This window comes from Anopheles ziemanni, chromosome 2, assembly GCF_943734765.1.
Source record: "Anopheles ziemanni chromosome 2, idAnoZiCoDA_A2_x.2, whole genome shotgun sequence".
Lineage (NCBI taxonomy): Eukaryota > Metazoa > Arthropoda > Insecta > Diptera > Culicidae > Anopheles > Anopheles ziemanni.
Genome location: NC_080705.1, coordinates 5,646,462 through 5,668,784, shown reverse-complemented (window position 1 = coordinate 5,668,784; position 22,323 = coordinate 5,646,462). Strand labels below are relative to the sequence as shown.

At 46.9% G+C, this 22,323-nt stretch overlaps 1 protein-coding gene across 1 annotated transcript; it reads right to left on the bottom strand.

Moving 5' to 3' along the window:
• Positions 1 to 112: 112 nt before the first annotated feature.
• Positions 113 to 21,705, bottom strand: LOC131282361 (striatin-4). Its single transcript, XM_058311799.1, has 7 exons — positions 21,577 to 21,705; positions 18,416 to 19,551; positions 3,416 to 3,617; positions 3,100 to 3,327; positions 2,788 to 3,006; positions 2,577 to 2,630; positions 113 to 1,697 (listed from the first exon to the last, which is right to left on the bottom strand). Exons 2-7 carry the CDS (start codon positions 18,749 to 18,751, stop codon positions 550 to 552), a joined length of 2,187 nt encoding a protein of 728 aa, XP_058167782.1. The 5' UTR covers positions 18,752 to 19,551; positions 21,577 to 21,705; the 3' UTR covers positions 113 to 549.
• Positions 21,706 to 22,323: the final 618 nt, after the last annotated feature.

The following is a 22,323-nucleotide window of genomic DNA, read 5'->3' as shown; positions in this document are numbered from 1 at the left end:
TCTAATTTAATCCGCATACTTTCCCGCACGGGTATGTATCTCTCTTTCTCTCTCTTTCTCGCAACGGAAGTTGTAACCTACGCGACGACCCTTTCTATGATGATCTGCTTTGACTTGCGGTAATGACACGGTAAAAATCTCATCGTCAGCGCGCACTTTTTCCCTAGGAATAACAACACTTCCGTCATACCATCATCATCGGCCTTAGGTGTGTGTGTGTGTGAAATGGGGGAGGTTGGGAAACCATTTAAAGTGTACCTATGCAGGTGGAAACAAGCAAGCATAGCAGTTCCAGCAGTGATCCGTGTGGCACCGGATGGTTGGTATGGATAGGATCAGAGTGAAATTAAAAAAAAAGGTATAGTGAAGCCCTCAAATGAAGCCAGAGCAGGTGCGCGACATTGAAACAACGATGTCCGGGGGCGCTCCGTTTCCCGTTTAAGCGACCACCACCAAGTGTCCTTTTTCCTATCGGGGGCGTTTACACTCACCGCCGTTGCGCTCGGCTTTCTCGCGTGTGTTTGCTTTTTTCCCATTCCATTTGCCCCTTTAAACGAACACCTTTGCGATTGCGTCAGCGCCAGCACTGGCGATGAACGGTTTCGAGGGATGAAAGGCGACGTCCAGTATGCTTTCGTCGAACTTTTTCCGATGCGCGGTAATCTCCTGGACGCACGTCTTGTTGTCCATATGCCAGAGGCGGATCGAGCAGTCGTGCGAACCGGACAGCAGGTAGAGTCCGTGCGCATCGATCGCCAGGCTGGTGACCGCGTCCAGATGGGCGACCATCGAGTGCACCAGCGAACCGCTGGCGTTGTCCCAGAAGCGGATGTGGCGATCCTCGTGCGCCGTGATCGTGAGCGGCAGCGTCGGATGGCTGATCACCTTGTTGATGTGCTTCCCGAGGTTGCCGGACATCTCGTTGCTTGCCTCGAGCTTCACCACCTGCTTGCCGGTCTCGGTGTCGTAGATGATGCAGTGGGTGCTGCTGTACGCGACCACGATGCGGTCGATCTGGTCCTTCACGAAGTCGACCGACGTCGGGATGCCCTCCGTCTCGGACGTGAAGGTGGTGCTGTTGGTCGGTATCTTGCCGGATGGCGACCACAGCTTCACCGTGCCGTCCGCCGAGCACGAGACGAGCGTGTTCTTGGCGTGGTTCACCGACAGGCCCCAGACGGCATCGGTATGGCCGTCGATCGTGCAGCGCATCACCTCCGGGTCGTAGCTGTCGTACGGGTCAATGTTGGAGCTCGGCAGGTTCCAGCAGTTGATTGCACCGTCCAGCCCGCCCGAGTAGCACTGCTCGCCGGTGGCCGACATGGCGAGACACAGCACCGGGCCGTTATGCGAGCGGAACGTGTACAGAGGTTCCACGTCGAGACTAGCAGACTTCTTCGCTGGCACAGTTTTCTGCAGATTCCACAGCTTGAGCGTGTGGTCCTCGGAGGCAGTGATCAGGACCGGTTCCTGCGGGTGGAACGCCAGCGCCCGCACGCCGTCGAAGTGCGAGCGGAGCGTGTACTTGGCGTTCCACGTTTTGCGGTATGGCTCCTTCGAGTTGGACACGTCGTACGGCGACTCGGTCTCATTGTTCACCGTCAGCTGGGCCAGCTCGCCGAGGGACGAATCCACCTCCTCGTCATTTCCGATGCCAGGTATCGTTGGATGACGCGGCATTCCAGTTTTGTTGTATCCTACAAAGAGAAAAAAACGGTACCGAAACCACACGAAGAAACAAACCCATGAAACGAAAAACAAATAGGAAAGAAAAAATTAGCACACAGCGTAATATTCAACAAGGCACTTTTCATCCCCTCCCCGGTCATCCCGAAAAATGCGAAAGCAACCACCCGCCCCACCCTGCGTGGTGTGATGTATCAACAAAAACCCGATTGTATAAACACAAAGTGCCACGACGGATGGAAGATGATCGGATGCTGCGGTGAAGGAGAAACGAATACACTGTCGTCGGGAATCGTTTTTATGTATGTACTTTGGTTAGTTCACGTCCTGTTCAAGTGTATTTTTTGTTCCAAAAAATAAAATATTCATGCACGAGAACGGATGATCAAGCCAATCAAAGACGATGGCACAATTCGAGTATAAACATGGCTTAAATTTTCATCGTAGAACAATCGAAACGTTTGTAATAATATAATAATGGTAAAATTTCTAACCGGAAAACAAATTTTATTAACCTATCTAGTAAACATTTGCTTCTGTTGTTCCGGTTCAGATGTTGACTCGAGAAAATGTTTCATTCAGAAGTGCGCTAAACGTAACTATGATGTCCCGTTGCCAACCATTGGACACTAAGAATAATTTAATGGTGAAATACTGAAACAAAGACGACTTTCGAACTAACAAAGCCGCTTCTTGCAAAGCGAAATGCAGGTGCACCGTAAGCGGATGGAAATGGAAGGATTACACGCTTCCGTTCTAAGCGAAATCCGCATCGGTTTGAACGATTCCAGAACCGACGCATCGCGGGAAGGAAATTGTCCATCACTCACCAACATACAGATCATCTCCAGAGCCGATTTTGTTACTGTCTTCCATAATAACATCCTCACCTTCTGTTAGTGGATTTAACTCATTGATTACTTCATCAGTTTCGGCGTCGATATCTGGTGTCCAGAAAGCAACGAGGGGTGTGTGTGTTCCGGAAGGTGAGCGGGAAACGAGAACGAACAGAAAACCCCATGTTAACAATTTGAAGGATAACATTGTCCGCCCCAACGTATACATTTAAATCGATGTTTCTTTGGGGGTGGTGTTGCTTACCGTCGTTCAAAGTGCTTCCTTTGGCTTTCCGTTTTGTCGTCTTCATGTCCGTATCCTCGCTGTCGCCGACCACGTCGATCTCGTCCGAGACATCGTCATCGTCAGACATCTCCACGTCCTCCCGGGCCAGAAACTCAAAGTTGGCGATGACCGCCGCCTCCGAGTCCAGTATCATTGCTTCGGTTACGGACGATGGTTTTTTGGCCGGCGTTCGGCGTCCTGGAAGGAGGCGATAGGATTGGAGAGTTTGAGAGTAGGCATTAGGCCAACCCAATTACCAATTGATTTGTTTCCCCCCCCCCGAAGGCTCACCTTGAGACTCGCTGGCACGCTTGTTCGACTCCGTGCCACCGTTGACGTTCGGGCTGAGGTTCTCCTCCTGCTCGCTGTTGTTGTTCAGCCCGAGCAGCGAGCGCACCCGGTTCGAGCGGATGTCGATGATTGTGTCGGTGTAGCCGATCTCTTGCAAATACTGACGCAGCAGCAGCCGGCCCTGCCGCCAAGTTATGTTCGACACGGAACTGTACGGTACCTCCGGATCTGGTCGATGAAGGGGGGTATAATAAAGAGGGAAACATTTAGCAAACGCACGATGGCCGTGAATCACATCTCCAGGCTCTCTACTCACCGGGAGCTACTTCTGTTCCAATTCCTGGCTCGTCGGTCGGCGGTTTAATGTCGTTCATCGGCGGATCGACGCCGTACTTTAACCGATGGAATTTGGCTCGTTCCTGTTTGAGAGCATACTCTAGCATCTTAATGCGCCGGATCAGGTCGGACTTGAGGGATTCCTGACCCTTACGTTCGCCCACCAGTACAGCGATTTTAGCCTACAAAGAGAGACGAGAGAAAAAAAACGGAAAAGATAAGCAACAATCGAAACAAGAAAGAATGTGAAATTTTTCCCTCTTCCCATCTTGGGGAGTTGGGGCGCGCTGATTTTAATTGGAAAGCCCCATCTCACGCGAAACGCGATGGTGAAACTGTCACGAGCGTGTTTTGTTGCAATTAGGGCCACACATTGCTGGGTGGTGGAACGTGCACATCTTCATCTTCGTACCCTTTTTTAAAGTTTAGAAAATAAAACCACCCCATTGTTTCAAGAGTGAATTTGAAATACAACGTCTTCTTTCCAAAGGTTTACTTAGATGACTGAAAACTGAACTTTTTACTTCATCTATGGCAACTAGATTGAATCGCTTGCTGTGCAAAGCGATCTGTCACACAATTTTTAAAACCACTCATACCGAAAATAGTTTCGGACAGATAATATTTTCCTTTAATCTTTCGCCTCAGTCACAAGTTTATTTCGTTTTAATGGAAAAGGATAAAACCCTCTCGAATGGGATATTAATTTACCACAAGTGCTACGAAGTGCAAGCATGAAAACAAACAAAATATAATAATCCCCGTCCTCTTTGCTTCCGATAAAAGGACGAGCGTGCTATCGGTTCATCTTTCCATCAACTCAAATTTAATAACCACTGCGAAAAACGCTCCTGCGTGACACTTGATCCTTACCCCACCTGCCCCCACCAGCACACATGGTCGAACCTCTCGCCTCAAGAGGAGTCCGATCGATCCCGTTCTGGCGCGATTATTGCCTTTTTGCCGGGGTTTGTGTCACGGGGTAACGTTTTCCATCGATTTGAACAACCTCGCCTCGTGTTGTTTTTCTTCGTTTTATCTTTAGCACTACAACGTTCTCTCGGGAAAAAAGGCGTTACTAAACAGGGTGGTTGTTCAGAATGTTTGGGTAGAAGAAAATAAAACCTCAACCTCATTCCAAACACCCAACACGACAACGAACCGGACACGCTCAAGAAAACGCGCGCCGCCAAAGAAAGCTTTTCCGCTTGTTGTCCCAAGGCTATGGGCACTCTCTCGTGGCGTAGGAGTTATTTTGGTTGCGGTCTGTGTGTTTTTTTTGTTCTTTCTTCTTTATTTTCCTATCACGGTGGAACGGGCAATGTATCTTTTTATTACGATAATTAAATTTCAGTTCCCGGTAGCGAGAAGGAACGAAGCTTTTGAAAAAAAGGACTGCCTGGTGGAGAGTGACGTTGACACATGTTTTGTATGTTTCCGTTTTGTTTTTTTTTTTTGCTGCCTACGAGGGAAATTTCAATTTCCCAGTTACATGTTATTTTGCACCTAAATTAAGATACTTTCATAGATTGAGCGAACATGATTGATGAAGATTGAAAATACCGGGTTTCAAACGAATAAGCCAAACACAAAACTGGCGACTCTATCGATCTTCTACGATATTCTATATGTTACGACAAAGTCCACCAAAAGAGGGGGTGGTGGCGTTCAATTTTCACACCATTCCACGCTTCTGTGCTTTCTTGTTCTAAGCTTTCGCGATCGATCATATTTGCGTATTTACGATTTGGGCCACAAATGGTTAATGGTTTAGGATACGGTTACGACGCTGACGGTTCACATTACCTTCCGTTATCGCTCGATGTGGGGGCGTCCGGCGAGTGTGTCCATGACACAGGAAGTCAACTAACTACCAAGACACACAGTTGTGATGTTGGTGTTACACACTCAACTAAACACGTCATTCATCAACCGCAGGCAGAGGGGCACAAGTCCGAATATACATTCACAAGAACGACATTCGACATCGTCCGGAAGGACACGCGAAAAAAAAAGGACACACACGCACAAACAGAAATGAAAGGAAAATTTGTATCTTACACGTGAAATGTGGTTCCTTCTGTTCACGTGGAGTAGAGTTGTTGTCACGGTGGGAAACCTAACACGCCGGAAAATCGCTTCTCTCTTACCCCGTGACGCGTGTTCACTCTGGGGCCACCGTGCAGAAGAAACACAGTGTTGTGTTCGACGACGTGAAAAGCACACAACGGAAAACAACAACGCCTGCCCGGATTGTTGCACCGAGGCACTAACAAAAGACTAGGCCCAGTTTTCCACACACACAACACAAACACAACGCCCGTGTGGGTGGGAAAGGGGGGGCAGGGAACAACGGCAACAAACACACAACAGGGAGGAGGCCACCGCCCACCACCACCACCACCACCACTACAGAAACAGAAAGCTTTTGGCAGTGGAACATTGAATAAACATAAGCCACTCATCATCATCATCATCACCATCATGATCATTCGCGAATATACGAGTGGGAGAGCAGGGGGTGGTATGATGTGTCCGCGGAACCACTTTCGCCTATTGCGTTGTCCAGCGTCTTCCTTGCCTTTCCCTCGCATCATCTCCTCACGCCAAGTCGCTTCCTTGTGGTTGAGAGTATTGTTTTCTGTTTCCTTTTTTTTCTCACAACAACAATCGCAGGGAAGCATTTTCCTAGTTCTCTTGTATGCTTGTAGCAGAGTGTCAACATGCGGTCGGAACTGTACCTGACAGCATGGCGTTGTCAACTTGTATGTGAAACTTTTATCGCGTGGGATAGGATTCTCTTCTCTCTGGACGGTCAAGGATGTTCCTTATCGCAGGACTTGTCAGTCAACAACGGGTCACGGCCAGGAGCTACACCGGTAGGTTTTTCCAATGAAAATAGGTTAGATTTTAATTGTCCAACCACCAAATGTTCCATAGCTACTAAAACCATTTCTGGAACCTTAATTGTTTCTCTTTGATGAAATGAGTAATAAGCTTAAATAAAACCGGATCTCGGTCAGTTGAGCGCTTATTTTAATTTTTTTTTGTTCGTTGATAAGAGCAGTCCAGATATAGAAATACATTCAGGCGAACGATTAAGGTCGTTTTTATTGCCACTTTTTGAGAATGTGCGAAACACTAAACGAAATTACGCAAATTAATAGTTCCATTGTGGACTAATCTCTTTCGCGAAACTGTTTCCTTCTCTCTTCCAACGGATTCGAATAAGCAAACACAAATGGGATTTCTTTCGTTTCCTTTCGTCGTCCATAAAATAATGCGCACGACTTCATTAGAGATAACACACCACACGACGCTAAAGCCGTTCGCAAACGAACCGACAATTTGCCTCATTCGTGTTGCATGCGTAACTTACTTAATCCGTAAAACACTATGCGTTCGATGGTGCGTGCGAGGGACATGGAGCAGGGGGTAGTGTGTGGGAGAGGGGGTAGAGTAAATCCGGTCAGATTACGGCCAGCGTCGGCAGCGGATTTAATGACGGATCGATCCTTATCGGTACACCGTAAAAACCTCCAAAGCCAATCGATATTGGTGATGATGATGATGATGATGATGATGATGATGATTACGCCGATGGTGCATGGTGAAGGCAAAGAAAAGCGTCTATAGGTGGTGAGAAAGGAAATTTGCGTAAGCGATAATCTTCCTCGATCAATTTCCCGCGCGGGGACGCCAATGTCCAGCCGATCAAGACTCCCCTCTTTTCCGAGGTTCACTTTCAGTTTTTCATCAGCTGCGTTCGAATCAAAATGCACGGTAGTGGTTTGGTTCGGTGTTTCTTAAACACCACCCCACCCGTTTTTCTCCACTCCCCCATTTCACCCGCTCATATCGCTATCTAATGATGCGTTGATTGTGGGATGATTAAACGAATGATGATAAGGTATTCCAACACCCCAACCCCAATATTGAAGGGTGGCTCGGTGAGCGTGGGAGGTGATTTTTGGTGAAAACTTTTCACCGAACGGCGGCTGGCTTTCCCGTTACCTTTTTTTCACTGGGTTCACTTTCGTTGCGATGTGAAAACGCGAAATCTCACACAAGCCGCAAGGTGAAGGTGAAAAGATCAACGAGATATCATTGTGAAATTGATTGGCGGAATTGTAAAACGATTACGTTCGTTGGTTTCGAATAGTTTAAAAAATTCCTCCCTTTGAAAAAAAACCTTTTTGGTATTAGTAAATCGTCAAGATCTTTTTTAAAATAATATTGCGAGCAAAAGAAATAGAAGATGAGCTATTTTTTAATAGAGATAAAAATATTTTAAAAATGCAAACTTATTCTGTTAGAAAGGTTTTATACCCATAGTTATATATTATATTTTGTAAACTGATCTTTGTACAAATGAATAAGTGATTAGAATCAGAATAATGAATTGACCATCACGGACAGTATTTGTAATTATTCCAATTCCAATTCCTAACCATATTTGATTATGTTTCTGTATTATAAAAAAATCCTTTTCATTTGAGAGTTATCGGTTAAGAGACACCAAATAGTAAATACTGGTTATGTGAGGCCCTTTGGCCAACATTTTTGCCGTACATGATGTACAGCTAATTCCTTCTGCCGTAAATCATTTCCAGTCTCACGACAATCACTGCCTTTTTGTTGGACTCGATCAAAACCTGTCCTACATCCTCCCTTTCATTCTCGACAGCTCCATGTATGCTGCTTTCATCGAGTCGACGAGGACACAATTCGCTCAAAAAGCATCTCCACCGTCCAGCAGCATCACCAGGTCGATGGGATGACATTTGACTGGTTGCCTCCACCTCACTAAGGGGGAGGGGGTGAATTAGCATCCCCAACATCGGAGGAGAAGGCGAGCGTCATGACCGTGATATTGAAAAGTGTACGAACTTGTCCTACAGCCACATCCCTTCTTCCTTGCCGGTGGGGGGGGTTTTATGTTGCCCTTCCTTTCTCTTTTCTCGCACCAGGCGTGGATGCAGATTTGATCCGCACGGTGGTGGGGGAGGCAAGCATGAAACAAAAACGAAACAGAGACCCATCGAACATAGACACCCTTAACACCTTCTTCCACTCCGAAGTCACCGACGGTTCCTCGCGCAAGTTCCCGTCTTTGCCGCGCACACAAGAACACGGCGGGCTCGTCGATGGTGAGAGTGTAGTCTATAATTTTAGACACAATCGCGCGCAAAGGCGCCGGAAGAGGACGCCATCCCACACCACCACCATTCGGGGGGTGTTGGCGAGATAAAAATAAATAATCTACACTGCTTCCCCAACTCATGTTGGCGCTGCCCATTTGCGAAGATGCAGCACACGGAGGGTTTTTGTGCGCTTCTTCCACAACTGCGGTTCAAAATTAACTTCCACCCGACAAAAACAAATGGAAACTCGACTCGAGTCTCGTTTCCTTGCGAGTTGTGTGTCGCGGTGGTGGGCGTATCGAAAATGCGGAAATGACACATTTCTCCTGTGTGGGCGAAACCGGGAGGTTTACGAGGGGGCGGCAGGATTGCTCCCTAGCATGGAAGGTAAAAGCTTATGTCCTGGAAATTCTAATCAGAGCGAGAGAAAGCAAAATTGAGACTCACACACAACTAGAACTCCAGCAATATTATGGACTATAAAATAAGTATCAATATAATTATCGTAAATAAACAACCAATTTATCTGTGAATACTTCATCCTTCCATCCAACATCAAATTACGGGTGATGATTATTTGTGGTATAAATTACGATCATAAATAATATCCGTTTATTTGTTTGACAATTTTTGCATCGACCATTTAACGACCATCGACAAGGAATGCATGCGCCACACACTGCCCCCTTTCTCCTTCCACCCCATCCCGACCGCCCCCCAGGGTAAATTAGGTCCATTCCGGAAAGTTGTGTGTTCATTAGGCCAGAAATAGAGGGAGAATAAACAAATCAATCCGTTTCTCCACGACGTGCCACACGAAAGGAAGGGACGATCTTTGCGATCCACATCCCCCCCAATGCCGATTTATTTTACCCCCCCCCCCCCCCTCACATACACATACACGGACAGAGAGACAGGGGTGCGTTTCTAATGCTACATCAGCTCTGGGGAGTTTTCCTTTCCTTTGAACGCGAGTTTCGATGCTGATGATATGCGCGGTGGTGGTATGCACTGATCGTGTACGAGTGTAGGTTTTGAGCAAACTTTGTTTACTATTTGGTGGCGCACACGTTGGCAGCCGCGAACATCTGTGGAACACTTTGGCGAAAGTGGGGAGAAAGACGAGCTCTTTAATCGAACAACCAGGCGGCGGTAGTTGTTCACTGGAGGAGGCTAATGTATGAGGCAGTAACAATTGTTAAACCGTTACGGCACGTTGTAAAAGACATTTCCATGCTTCAACGGACGAGAGTATGCTTCTTCCCATTTGCATTATTTGATCTGGTTCATGAACATACTCAGTAAAACATACCCATGATTCCATCCCAATCGACACTCTCGACCTTTCGGGCATCGGAAATACTAGAATAAACATTAAACTGTTTGTCATGCTTGAGAAACAACTACACCCCGTCCAATAACATTCACGACGAACAAATTCAATTCAATTGAAATCCGGCCGTTTGATCTTGACAGAACGGAAACACGGTGGCGGCCACAGATGGGCTTAGAAATATACGACCATCTATCATCGAACCAGTGTTAAAGGTCACAAGAACCCCGAAGAGTGACTTCGAGCAAACCATGATAAACGTAATGGTTTACATAGTCCTTGTCTCCCCCCACCTTGGGGCGAATCGGTATTCGAGAGCCAGAATCAAAGAACACAACACGCAAAGGGCGAATTTTTGTACACATTCACTGGAAACATTCTTCGAAAAGTTCAACGGAATGTTGTTTATGCAAAAAAGGCAGACGAATAAACAATTCATCGGAATGTTTGGAGAAACCTACGAGAAGAATTTCCAGTACTTTGGTTCAGAATCAAAAGAAGTAGCCAAGACCGCAAAACAAACAAAAAGCTAAACATGGACACCTGAAACCATATGCTAACCCGTTTCAATCCGGCACATGCCGGTCACATCCAAGGCCCGTGTCATAATTATAAGTACGCGCACAGGTGGTCCTCCTCCTCCTTGTGGTGGTGGAAGCGCAAAAATGACATACGACCCCCGGGTCTACTTTCACACACACGAGACCGCCCCTAGACCGTGTTCTGGTGGAGCTGATCTAAATTTACGACCGCCCGAACGCCGTAAGATTGCCGCCACCATGAGGACCCTTTGCTCTTTTCTCTTCGCACCACCGATTCTCGATCATCTTTCATTTTAATGAACTAAATAAACGCGGCTCATCCATCTTGGAGGGAGAGGTAAGGTAAGTTCTCTATACTGCTGCCAAAAACCGGGTAAAAGTTATTAAGTCATTTGCAGATTTCTTCATTCTGGACATTGGTTCAAGAAGTTTCCTCCGCTAGCTGCACTATCTTTTGTGAGCGACCGAGGAAGCCTTAACGAATAAGCTTCAAAAACAATCCCGGAGTAGTGCAGGGCGTATTGTAAACACTCCGGGCGAAGACTTGAAAACCCCCCCCTCGCGACCGCTTTCCACCCGGTTTCCGGCATCATCACGTGGAGCGCACACGAATCTTGTTAATGTAGTACAAACACAAATTTCCATCCTCCTGTAAACAGGGCTGTGCACCTGTTTCGTTTCACTTGCCACGTCCACAGATTTATGTGCTCCCCCTACTCCGGAGCACCATCCCCCAAGAACCCGAGGACTAAGGCTTCCGTCTGTCATCTGTACCGGGTTCCCGAGTGTGGAGAGGACGTTGTAGACCGCGTTGCCGGGCCATACGCTTAGGCGAATGAAAGCTAAACTTTTCCACTTCTCGACGGAAAACGTGCTTGTAACTTTTCCTCGTGCACGACACATAGGACTCTCTTTGGTATGCAGGCGAGCGTCCGGCTGAGGACAACGAAATGTGTGGGTGAGGGGTGGGTCCACAGAAGGGAAAAGTTTGTTGTTACGCACGAGGTGGATTTTTTCGCTCCGGTACAAAATGTTCATCCAAATCCAAGCACCTGTCTGTGCGCGAAGGTAAAAAGGCTTGTTAGTATTATCTCCAGCTGTGCGTCTTCCAAACGAACGAGAAAACAGTGGTCGGATAAGCCTAAAGGACTAACATAAATGCCAGATGAGAGATCAAGCAACACAACGTGCACAGGGTGGTAAAGTTTTTATAGAACATTGCAAGGATTCCGTTGGAAAGGTCGCTTTCTTCTTTGCACTCTGTTGTTGTTAAAGGAGAACATAAATGTTGTGGGCATGAGTAAGAATGCATGAGTGGATAGAATCTTACTAATGAATTGAAAGATTCAAATCATTACGGACAGTTTTCGTAACACTTTTGCGACTTAAATCTCCACCAGAAATTTGATCTCCAAATGGAGGGTTTCGACATAGATTTAAAAGATCCCTCGTTGGGATTCAGATCCCTCATTAGTATTTAGGTCATTGTGGACCTCTTTTAATTACTCATTCCTTACAGCGTTTTACACCTCACCTAGCAACCCCGGCAGTGTACGCAAAACATCAAGAATGCCAGCCTACTGTAAAGTATTTGATGTTGAATCGTCAAACCTCCAAATGGCAACACAAACGGGTAAGTAGACAATTCATCACTTACTAGGATCTACCAGAGACCAGAATTACCAAGTGGTAAAAGTAGGGGAAAATCGCTTTCCGGTCGAAAAAATACTTTTGCGAGGACTGTTGTGATTCGCGCTCGTTTTCTGATGCGAAAAAGCGATCATAGCCTACCTTATCCTGTACCTTTCAACTGGTCGTCTATACTACAAACATTCAACCGCTAACTATAGTAACTTTAATCGCTTTTTAAGACTGATATTTCTTTCGTGATTGATGAATCTTTTCGCTCATGTCAAATCACAAAGGAGCTACTAAGAGATTCGATTCACTGCTAAGTTTATGGAATCGGATTTCTGAACCCCTAAAATTCCAAAATCGAAATGTTGCCTACTACTCCTTCTACTAGAAATGTATTGGCCAAGTTATGTGATTCACTCGTGTAAGCAAAATAACTAAGGATTGCTTGGAACAAACATCCCAAATAAGTACATGCTATTACACTCGCCCAAGTGGTGGAAAGAAAGGAAAACTCATGATGTTATTCTCCAGCGTCCACCGCGTATCACCACCTCGTGTACTATTTATATCACGAACCGCGCGCATGGAAATAGCCTCACCGAGGGGGTTTTTCGTTACAGGTCGATGATTCGTCAGAAATACTACATTAACGTGCCAATCGATTAATGTTTGCCGCAAAACAACCACCGTCATCATCAGGTGCCGGAGCACTAATTCTACGATTTTCCCACCGGATGGAAGGATGGAAGCCAACACATGGTGGTGTTTCTACACTTGGGAAAATTCCGATGTGCAAACCGAAGAGAAAAACAACCCACCTCTTTTCACCCGTTGAGATTTTATCGGCCGGAAATCGTGCACAATTCCGTCATCCATTCCAGAGCGACCCACACACACAAGAAGCCACCAGTCCTCCGGGAGTTAGCTGCTTGTTGTTTTACTTTCAAGGTCCGTGGTGTGTGTTTCGGAGAATCGATTTTTTCCCTTGCGTTTCGGTATTCACCATTCCCATTGATACAAAACTCCACCGATCAATGATTCTTCCTCGAAGGAGGAGAAGAGAACATCGGATGCAGTTTGCTCCGGGGAAAACAGAAACATGTTTGTTGCACCCCAAAACGAACACGACAAAAAACGACGTGGTGAATGTTTAGAATGGCTGGCTGGCCACTACTTTTTTCCGGGCACACTTTCCCTGCTGTGACTGTGTTCCAACAACCATTTTCCCCCCACAGAATGGCCACCAAATGGAAACTGGGTTCCGGCTGCTATACTCAGAGTAGGTCATTTGAACCGCAGTCTCTGCCAACGCCAAGTTGAAAGGAACAGTGCTCTCGAAAAGGGTTCCCCGGCGGCCATAAATGGGAACACGGCACACGTAAGGAGCCGGTTTAGCTCGGTGGACGGTGGACGAGGTGTTATTAGCACAAACACGCTAATGAGATTTTCGTTCCCAACCAATAACGACGAGAAAGAGAACGACGGAATGGGTATCGAGAACCGCCTTTCGGACAAGGGGAAGGAAGGCAGGGTGGTTAGTAGCGAGAGCTATTTTAAGGAGTTCTCGAGAGATGTGTTACTTTCTTCGGTTGGCCGATCGGCGAAGGAAAAGGGTGGGGGGAAAATCCAAACCCAAGAAGGGCTCTCCCAAGCGGTCGCCCGAAACCGGAAGCCGTCGACAAAAAGGCCCTCCATCCGGTGGCAAGAAACTTAACTAGATTTATATCTACAACAAACAACAACAGTACACGACATCATACAGGCAAAAGGGGACACCTGGTTTTTCCCTTCGTGGAGAGGATACATATCACCTGACACCTTCCTTTGAAACACGGCAGGATCTAAATCGAACGGCACATTTTAATTGGGTGCTAGCAATAGCATCCAGTAACTAGGTCACAGGCAGGATACGTGCCAATTAATAATTTGCATCGACGAGTGATGGTATTTATTTTCACCTGATGCATATTCTATTGGAAAGGGAACGAACCTCTTACCAAAGCAACTAATTAGTATATTCGAAGCAAGGAGCTTGTGTTAATTTTGTCCAGACCTAAATAAAAGAATTATTGCTTCTCATAAGACCTTACAGGGTTTTGATCCATATAATGGAATGTTACAATAGATAGAGGGAACATTTCAAATCTTCAAAATTCCCCTAGCTGAAGTGAAACATTCCCCTATATGATTGCAAAGTTCTCTCAACCGGTTGAAAATATCCACTATGCTTTTAAAATGTTCTCTCTACCTTTTGAAACATTCCATTGCATGAATCGAAACCCAGTAATGGAGAAATTGTTCGTAGACATTGGCAACCGCAAATAAAAAACGATAAACAAACTATCTCTCCACTCTACCGATGTCCTTCGCTGCCCATGTCACGTTGACAGGGACGATTGGTTTGGTGCAGTTGAGTTGGCCATCATCTCTCGCAAAAGTCTCTTCCTGAGCTGCGTTGCATCGCGAACTTCGTCGCGTCGGGGGATGATTGTTTAAATTAATAAATTTAATCCAATCCTGTCAACATCCTCCCTCCCCGTGTGTGTGACTGTGTGTGTCGGTCTGTGTTGGTCCCGTCCGGGGCGGGTTGGCTATTATAGACCCAGGCGCGCGCGTTATTACCGCATCCCTCCCACCCCGCCCCTTCTTCCGAGGTACCTTCTTCCCACTTCCACCAAGGTTGGGTGGAGATGTGATGTAAATATTTGCATCACAGCGATCAAGAGAGACAAGGGGAGGAATGTGTGCGTTTGTGAGGGTTTGTACTAATCGTTATTTTATGACGGTTTGTTTTGAAATAATTCTGTGCGGTTCGGTTAGCTATTTAGTTACGTTGCCGTTGGTTTATGGATCGACTGATGTGTGGTAAAGGGAATGTTTGCTTTGAGCATGAAATTAATTCTGCATAACGAGATTAACGATGCTGCATATGACGTGTTCCACGAATTTGATATAGTTTAGTTACTAACTTATCTAATTAGTAATTAAAGGAAAGCAATTCTTACTAATTCGAATAAAATTGTGTGTATTCTGTAAGAACAATTTGTTACGTATGTTTGTCAACTACTTCTTTAATTTTTACGTTCAAAACAGAACAGAAAAGTAAAATAATACTTTGCTCGAAACCGAATGAAATAGACACACGCAACTCATTCTACCTAAAGCCCGGCCCGTCAGCAAATACGCCCGCGTTCAGAGTCAAACAGTTAAACGAATGAAGTCATGCCTTCCCTTGAGGATCGGTTTGGCGAGGTAATGTTTGAACAACATGTTGCCCATTACGTGACAGGCAGTCGCGGGCCATTCGCTGATAAGGCGATGATAGTCCAGCGCATCGGACTTCCGCCCCTGCCCTCGCAAGACGTGTGTCTGTGCGAGTACCTACACACTACGGCGAACTACGCTAAAGCCCTTTAATTTCCCAAGCAACCCCACACACCGCAACGCAGCATCGACACATTCACAGGCCACCAGCCACTTCACAGCCTTGAATGACCTTGCGAGCTTTGGCGTATCGCCGCACTCCCTCTCTGGGAGTGGTGGGGCTGCTATCGGGTGGTAACGGGTCACCCTGTGTGGAAAAAAATCACCCTACACCCCTTCTGGGAGGTGTACACGCAGCTAGAGAAACAAGAGGGGTGCGTAGGCAAAAAGAAAACACGCGAGGCAACAGTGAGTAAACTGTTAGCTAATGGGAAATACACCTATTCCTGCTGTTCGGGACGATAAGGGTGTGTGTGGCTGCATGGGCACGAAACGGGGATTCCGAACTGGTATCTTCCCTGCGATTGGGGGGGAGGGTGGAGAGGCGGAAGAAAAGCTGACAGCTTATCGAGGATTATCGATCGGACACACGTTTCGTTTGGGGCCAAGGATAGAAGGTGGCCCCCTCTGCAGGCAGTAAACAAATTACCCTCGACATATGATACTCCCGGGGGTGGAAGGAAAAATGTGCCTTTTCCATAGGAATGATGTACTTTTTGCACACCCGTTGGTGGGAATCCTCAATAAACTCGTCTGCAAACAGACACATACACACACTCCAAAGCCGATGTTACCGGTTGTTCGCCAAATATGCTTTCAATCTTATCTCCTTTGAGGTCATCCGATCGTTGAAACAACGGGACACTCTGCTCTAAAACCTTTCGCCAACGCAGCATAAATTTGCATCATACTACCACGTTTTTAGTCGGTACTGGTGAGATCCATAGAAAAAAATGGCAATCAAAGCAATCGGTTTGAGTGCTAAAAACCCAGGCGTAGGCAAATGTCACTTTCATCCCCAATTTGCATCAATCTACAATGTTTAATCAATTTGCCACAAACGGATATGAAAATGTTGCCCCTTCGGGAATATACGATTATGATGGCTCACGGGGAACAGTCGGGCATCATACCAGGATAATCTCTCTCGGTCCGTTGGATCGTAGCAGCGTAAAGCTAATTAAAAATGGCAACAAACGCGCACCGGAGACTTTGGGCTGGGTGGGTGTTAAAAATACCGAACCACCGTGCGGCCTTTGCGACCTTTGACGGTTCCTTCTCCACAGCAAGCTCCAAACTCATGAATGGGTCACGGATGGAGCGCACCGAAATTCAGCGAGAAGTCATAAAACCGGTTACGCGATATGGTGCCTGATTTCTTGACGCTTTCCAGCTCCGCTTTTCGCCACCAACCCGCCGGGGGGAGCATATAAAACCATACACTTGCCGCCCCATCCTCCTGGTGAGCATACTTAAAACGTCTCAAAGTTATGGCGACCGAACACCGGAGTAGGAAGAAATCCACCTGCAACACTCGGCCGTTTTGTTGTTCCGAGCGAATTCGTTCGTTCGTTGTGAAACAGGTTGCCGGTTGGATGATTGGACGAAAAAGGACGTACCAGAGGGACGTGGGGAAAGTGCCTCTCCAAGCTAAAAGCAAATAGAATGTAGAGTGGAAAGTCTCTCCTACCGTTTCCGAGGTTGGCTCGCCGCTTATCGAACTTGTTGCGTAACTTCTTGGTGAGAATGGACATTTAATTACATCACGTACCGAACTTTGTGACGCGTTTGGCCCGGCGGCTCCGGGAGCGCGTTTGCATAAAAGTCTTATCCGGGGGGACGGTTACCATCACACTGCAAAGTGTGGCCGGTCGATGTGATCGATTAAAGGACGGTTCAAACAACTTCGGCTGTCAATAACGTCACGAAAGGAAAAATGTCATTCGTTATGCCGTTCAACCAAACGGCCACAAGAATCTCTTCCAAGGAGGACCATATACACAAAGGGTTGGTTACGCCCAAGGGCACCGGTAGTACAATAGCGGAAGTACGGCCGGTCCCTTCCGTTCGTTTGATCCCGCACTCCCTGGAGCATCCTCTCGTGGCCCTCGTCCGCGTGGAAAAAACTTCCGGAATAAAAGTTTAATTTCCAACCGATGGTGCCCCGTGGATCTCGCGCAAAGGAGCAAACGCCCAGCGGGCCGACATTAATGCCACGGTCGTGCCATGAACTTCCAGGCCTCATCTCCGTTGCTTTACTTTTAGTTTTGTTCCACCACAGGACAGAAACAAAGGTCCACATCACCATCGGGCTCTGGTCTGGTTCGTGCGATCCCTCACTTAAACAAGGTTCAAAAACGCAGCTTCGAAGAGTGCGTTTGGTTGTGAGTGTGTGTGTGCGTGCAAGACGGATGCGTCTAGTAATGCACCGCGTAACCGCCCCCATCTCCACCCAATCAGTGCTGATGCAGTGGAATCGTCTGTCTAGCGTTTTGTGTTTTGCTCCCCATGCCTGACCGTTGCAGCGTCTGGCTTTCTTCGGTTTCGCTCCATTTGCTAGCAATCCTATGGTTTTGCAACTGGCAAGTGGATTGCTGTGCGTTGCTCCTCGGAGGCGTAAGCTACTTTTTTGCATTTTGGGTACCGTGCAGCATTCGAGGGGCTTGATTTAAAGGCTTTGCCAAAGCAGCAGCTGTTGAGAAATATAATCGAATATTAGTTTTTTATGCTTGCTACCATTTGTTATGCGCAAATCGTGTTACTTTTCACAGATTTCACTATCTGAATATAACATATTTTCATGGCCTACTTTTGTGCTTATAATATTCCCATCAGTTATGGCATTTGTTCGTGAGTCAACTGCACCTTTACTGGTGACTTCCAAATATATTAATCGTATGCTTAGGATAATAGGTTGAGAAATCGAGAAAATGCATTCGAAACATCAACGTGCTGTGTCTTGCGTTTGCATGCCCACATCAGACGATATCTAGTACGTTCATGGTTTTAAGCATCGGAGACAAAAGAAGGAAAGATTATGGTCCATTAGTTATGCTCACCTGCAGCTCTGCCCGGTCCACGTCCCACTGCGATCGTTCGAGCTCGAAACGGGCCCACTCGTGCTGGATGAAGTGCAGTATGCCGGGAATCGAGTACTGGGACGGCGCTTTGTTGTTCTGATCGTCGCAGTTGCCGCCGCCTCCGCCGGCACCACCCTTGCCACCCAGCCCACTGCCGGCACCGCCACTGTTGGCCATGTCGCCGATACCGCCGCCGCCCTGGCCGCTCCCCGCTCCGCCGATTCCGCTCAGCTGGCCAACGCCACTACCGCCACCGTTCTGGTGACCGAGCGAACTGTTGTCATCCATTCTATCTTCGATTCGGTTTATTCTCATGACATTTCATGAAAAAGGCGAAGAAAGAAAATCGTCGAAACACACAAGCAGCAGCCGGAACGGGAGGAGGAAGCAATACAAACCACCTTTTAAGATGGAGAGCTTTCTTGCCCGCTTTTTGACTATCCCTTTTTTTTGCACACACACACGCGCTTGCTTTCTTCCCGTCACACACCTTCCCTGGGGTTTATGGGGCGAACCAAACTACTTTTAAATTTTTGCACAGTGCACGGGAGCTGGTAGTGTATTCTCGGCGAATTTTGCCCCGTTCGTTTTGGGGGAAGGAACCACCCAGCAGCAGCAGCAGCAGCACGGTGTAAACTTCTCAGAGCATACTATGCTCACGCTCGCACCTTCTATGCTCACTACGGCACACACTGGCAGTTTTTAATGTTGCTCCAAGCCGGCAATCGTCGCGGATCACACGACGGTGACGACGACGACGACCGTACACTGCTGGGGTACACGTACAGGCGGTCGTGCACACACTTTTACAGCACCACCATCGTCCAGGAGGAGCGGAACAGCAGGAGATAATTCGTAGCAGTCGTAGCAGGTCTTCGATTTCTCACACGTAGTAAACTGGGACTCCCTCCTGATGCGCTTTGCTAGCGAGAGCTGATTGGGATGAACTGCTCGCCACTTGCATTAGACGAAGGATTGATTGATTTTTATAATCTTTCCAACTTCAAACAGCAACAGCTTCCGTCATCGTACACCCGCACTTTGTACACGGTTCTTCCGCCCACCCAATATGGTCCACGATTATTGCTTCACTCGCACACACGCACAAACGCACACTGCAATGATAGATGAGATGGAGTTTTCTGTTTTATTAAATTACCCATTTAAAAGGATTACCCGACATGTTCTGAGGAACAATTATCGTAGCGAATCGATTTCCGATCCGCGCCTGCGGTGGTTACGCATATTTTGACAACCATTCATAATCCTGTCCCATTTTGACGTCCAAATACAATCGCCACAACCTTTTTTTCTCGCTCGCTCTCACGCGCATCGGACCGCGTGCTCTTTCTCTCGTCACGGTTTCTATGGCAAAAATACCCGGAAAAAATATAGTAAATGCACTGACGATGCCACAGAACATGAAAACATGAACGGAATGAAGATTCCCTTCAAGCAGCGAATGGGACGAACGACAGTGGGAAAACTCATAACAAGTGCACCGATCAATATTGATTATACCACAAATGACAAAGGTGCAGTTCAGCCGAGGGTTTCCGAGCGTGAAAAGAGTTCAAAAATTGTCGATGTCGCTTTCGATGTTCGTACGAGTGGTGCTCGCCACATCATAAGCATCCTACGATGTTTGATCAGGTTTTACAAATCCGGTACACGACAACTTTCTTCTCCCCAGAAAAATCCTAAAAAGGGTAGTCCATGGCTTGCTGCTTCAATGGGGAAGGATGGGACAGCAACCCGTTGGCGTACAGTGGATAATTTTCTAAGCCATTTCTAGTACCATAAGACATATTTTATAAGTTCGAACATTTTACTACTTCAAGGGCGGCGACCATCCCGTGAGTTGTGAATTTTGCGAATACTTCAAGCGCGCAGCACATCTTCTACACACACACACACGCACACACGTAAGCAAACTGCGATAGGAAAAAACGCACTCCCCCTCTGGACCGCTGTTTGCTGTTTCCTTTGATTACACAATGCCCCGTCGCGGTCACGGTTCAAGAGGCGGTGGTGTATCTCCGATTGGGAAATGATATTGTTGATAAATTCCATAAAGAAAAGTGCAATTTAATTTAATGATCGGTACGACCATAACAGAGACGAGTGGAAACATTTTCCATCCTCGCACGAAAAACCAGCGCAAAATGGACCGTCGTCAATGAACGGTGGTGCCACCATAAACATCATAGATCATGGCCTATCATGGTGCTACTAACACTGGCGTAAGGGAAATTGCCAGGTTTTTCTTTCAATGAATTTTCCGAAATCTCACACAAGGCAGCAAACAAAAAAAACAGCGGTGTGCCTTCCCCCGGAGTGAAAAGCACACTCGATTCACGCATCGGCGCATATACAACCACACACGGCCGCTTTTTTGGGGTCGTTTTTCCACAAACTTAATTCGCAACGGAGCATAATATCGGTGGGGCCATTTAAGCAGCGCCACGGAGACACCCCCCATGAACTATGCAAGCGCGGAGGAATGTAAAGAGGGATGAAAAACCAGCTAGCCCGCTGACGATGGTGTTGGTGCAGAACCACTTCTGCGCCCGGTTCCTCGGGAATGGTGTAAGTATGCTGCCGTCTCCCCGGGTTATGTGCAGCTAGAATGCTTCCGAATAGAACCGTCGCCTAGCATTTCATCTCGCAGGGGATTTTGCTGCGTTCACACCACACACCATTTTCGCCGTTTTGTGATCGATTAAATCCAACACGACACACCACCACGACGATGGCACACGGTCGACTTTTCATCGTCGCTGCTACTGCTGCTGCGGCACACGGAAGAAGAACTTGTTCTTGTGGAGAATCTTGTGCCAGCGCTTATCCATCGCTCCGCGCTTCTCCCTACTTGACTCCGTTGAAGCTCCGAACGACGATTTTGTCGCCGACATTTCCGTCCTTTCATAATTTTCCTTTCTCCACAGCGCCCACCGTTTCGATTTCACGACCCTTACTAAACCCGTCAGCATCAGCGCCACGGGGAAAAGGGAGTGGAGAAACTTGAATGAAGTAGGAAAAAAACGCCACATCGTTTTCACAAAGCCTCTCCCTTTAGAAGCTACCCCATAATCCGTGCACTGGGGATTATTATTCGCACTCTTCGACATTCGACCGACCTGTTTTATCAGACTTCTTGTTCGATTGCTTTGCACGACACTGCACGATCGAGAGACACTTCTTTTCCGTACAAATTTCCCTGTTCCATTCGACTGTGCACCTCGTCGTACTTCTTTTTTGCTTTTGTTGGGAACATTGTGTGGCGAAAATGGCCGACGGGCGAAACGGGCGAAAATGAATCGCCTAGTCAAGTCGAACTGGTTTTTGGCACTCACAAAAGACCAGTTTACGACTCACAACAATAATTTCCCGACGTGCATGTGAGCTCAATCGTGACAGATGAAACGGAGCGCTGTGATTGGCTGTAATAAGCGGTAATTACCGTTCTGGAATCGGTAAATGACGATTATTTTGGAACAAAATGAATTTTGACGGTCAATGAATCGGTAATTGAAGGTCATCAGCTGCGGAGCCACGAAAGAGTAGGATGGCAGTTGTTGAAGGCATTTGATAGACCGAGATGGCTAAACACGAAGTTTTCGCCCGTTTTTTGAAGTTTGAAAGGCTGCGAAAAGTTCGAGCGAATACTGAAATAGATTCGTGAAATTAATTTCTATATTTCCTGATAATATTCCCTTTCACAATAAATTATTATGCTCAAAGCATACGGAAACTTGGTAGTAAAATATTAACCGGCTTTTCGGAGCAAATATTTTGCGAAACTTATGTATAAAAGTGTCATCCGGGCGATAATACAAGAACTGACCACATATCATTCCTAACTTCCCCTTCCCAAATGCGCACTC

What these genes read in the sequence shown, in the direction of transcription:
- LOC131282361 (XM_058311799.1), bottom strand. Translation starts at nt 18,751, where the DNA reads ATGAGAATAAACCGAATCGAAGATAGAATGGATGACAACAGTTCGCTC. An exon ending in TGGACCGGGCAGAGCTGCAG is followed by an intron (nt 3,618 to 18,415) that starts GTGAGCATAACT and finishes CTCTCTTTGTAG; the next exon opens with GCTAAAATCGCTGTACTGGT. An exon ending in TGGAACAGAAGTAGCTCCCG is followed by an intron (nt 3,328 to 3,415) that starts GTGAGTAGAGAG and finishes TTCATCGACCAG; the next exon opens with ATCCGGAGGTACCGTACAGT.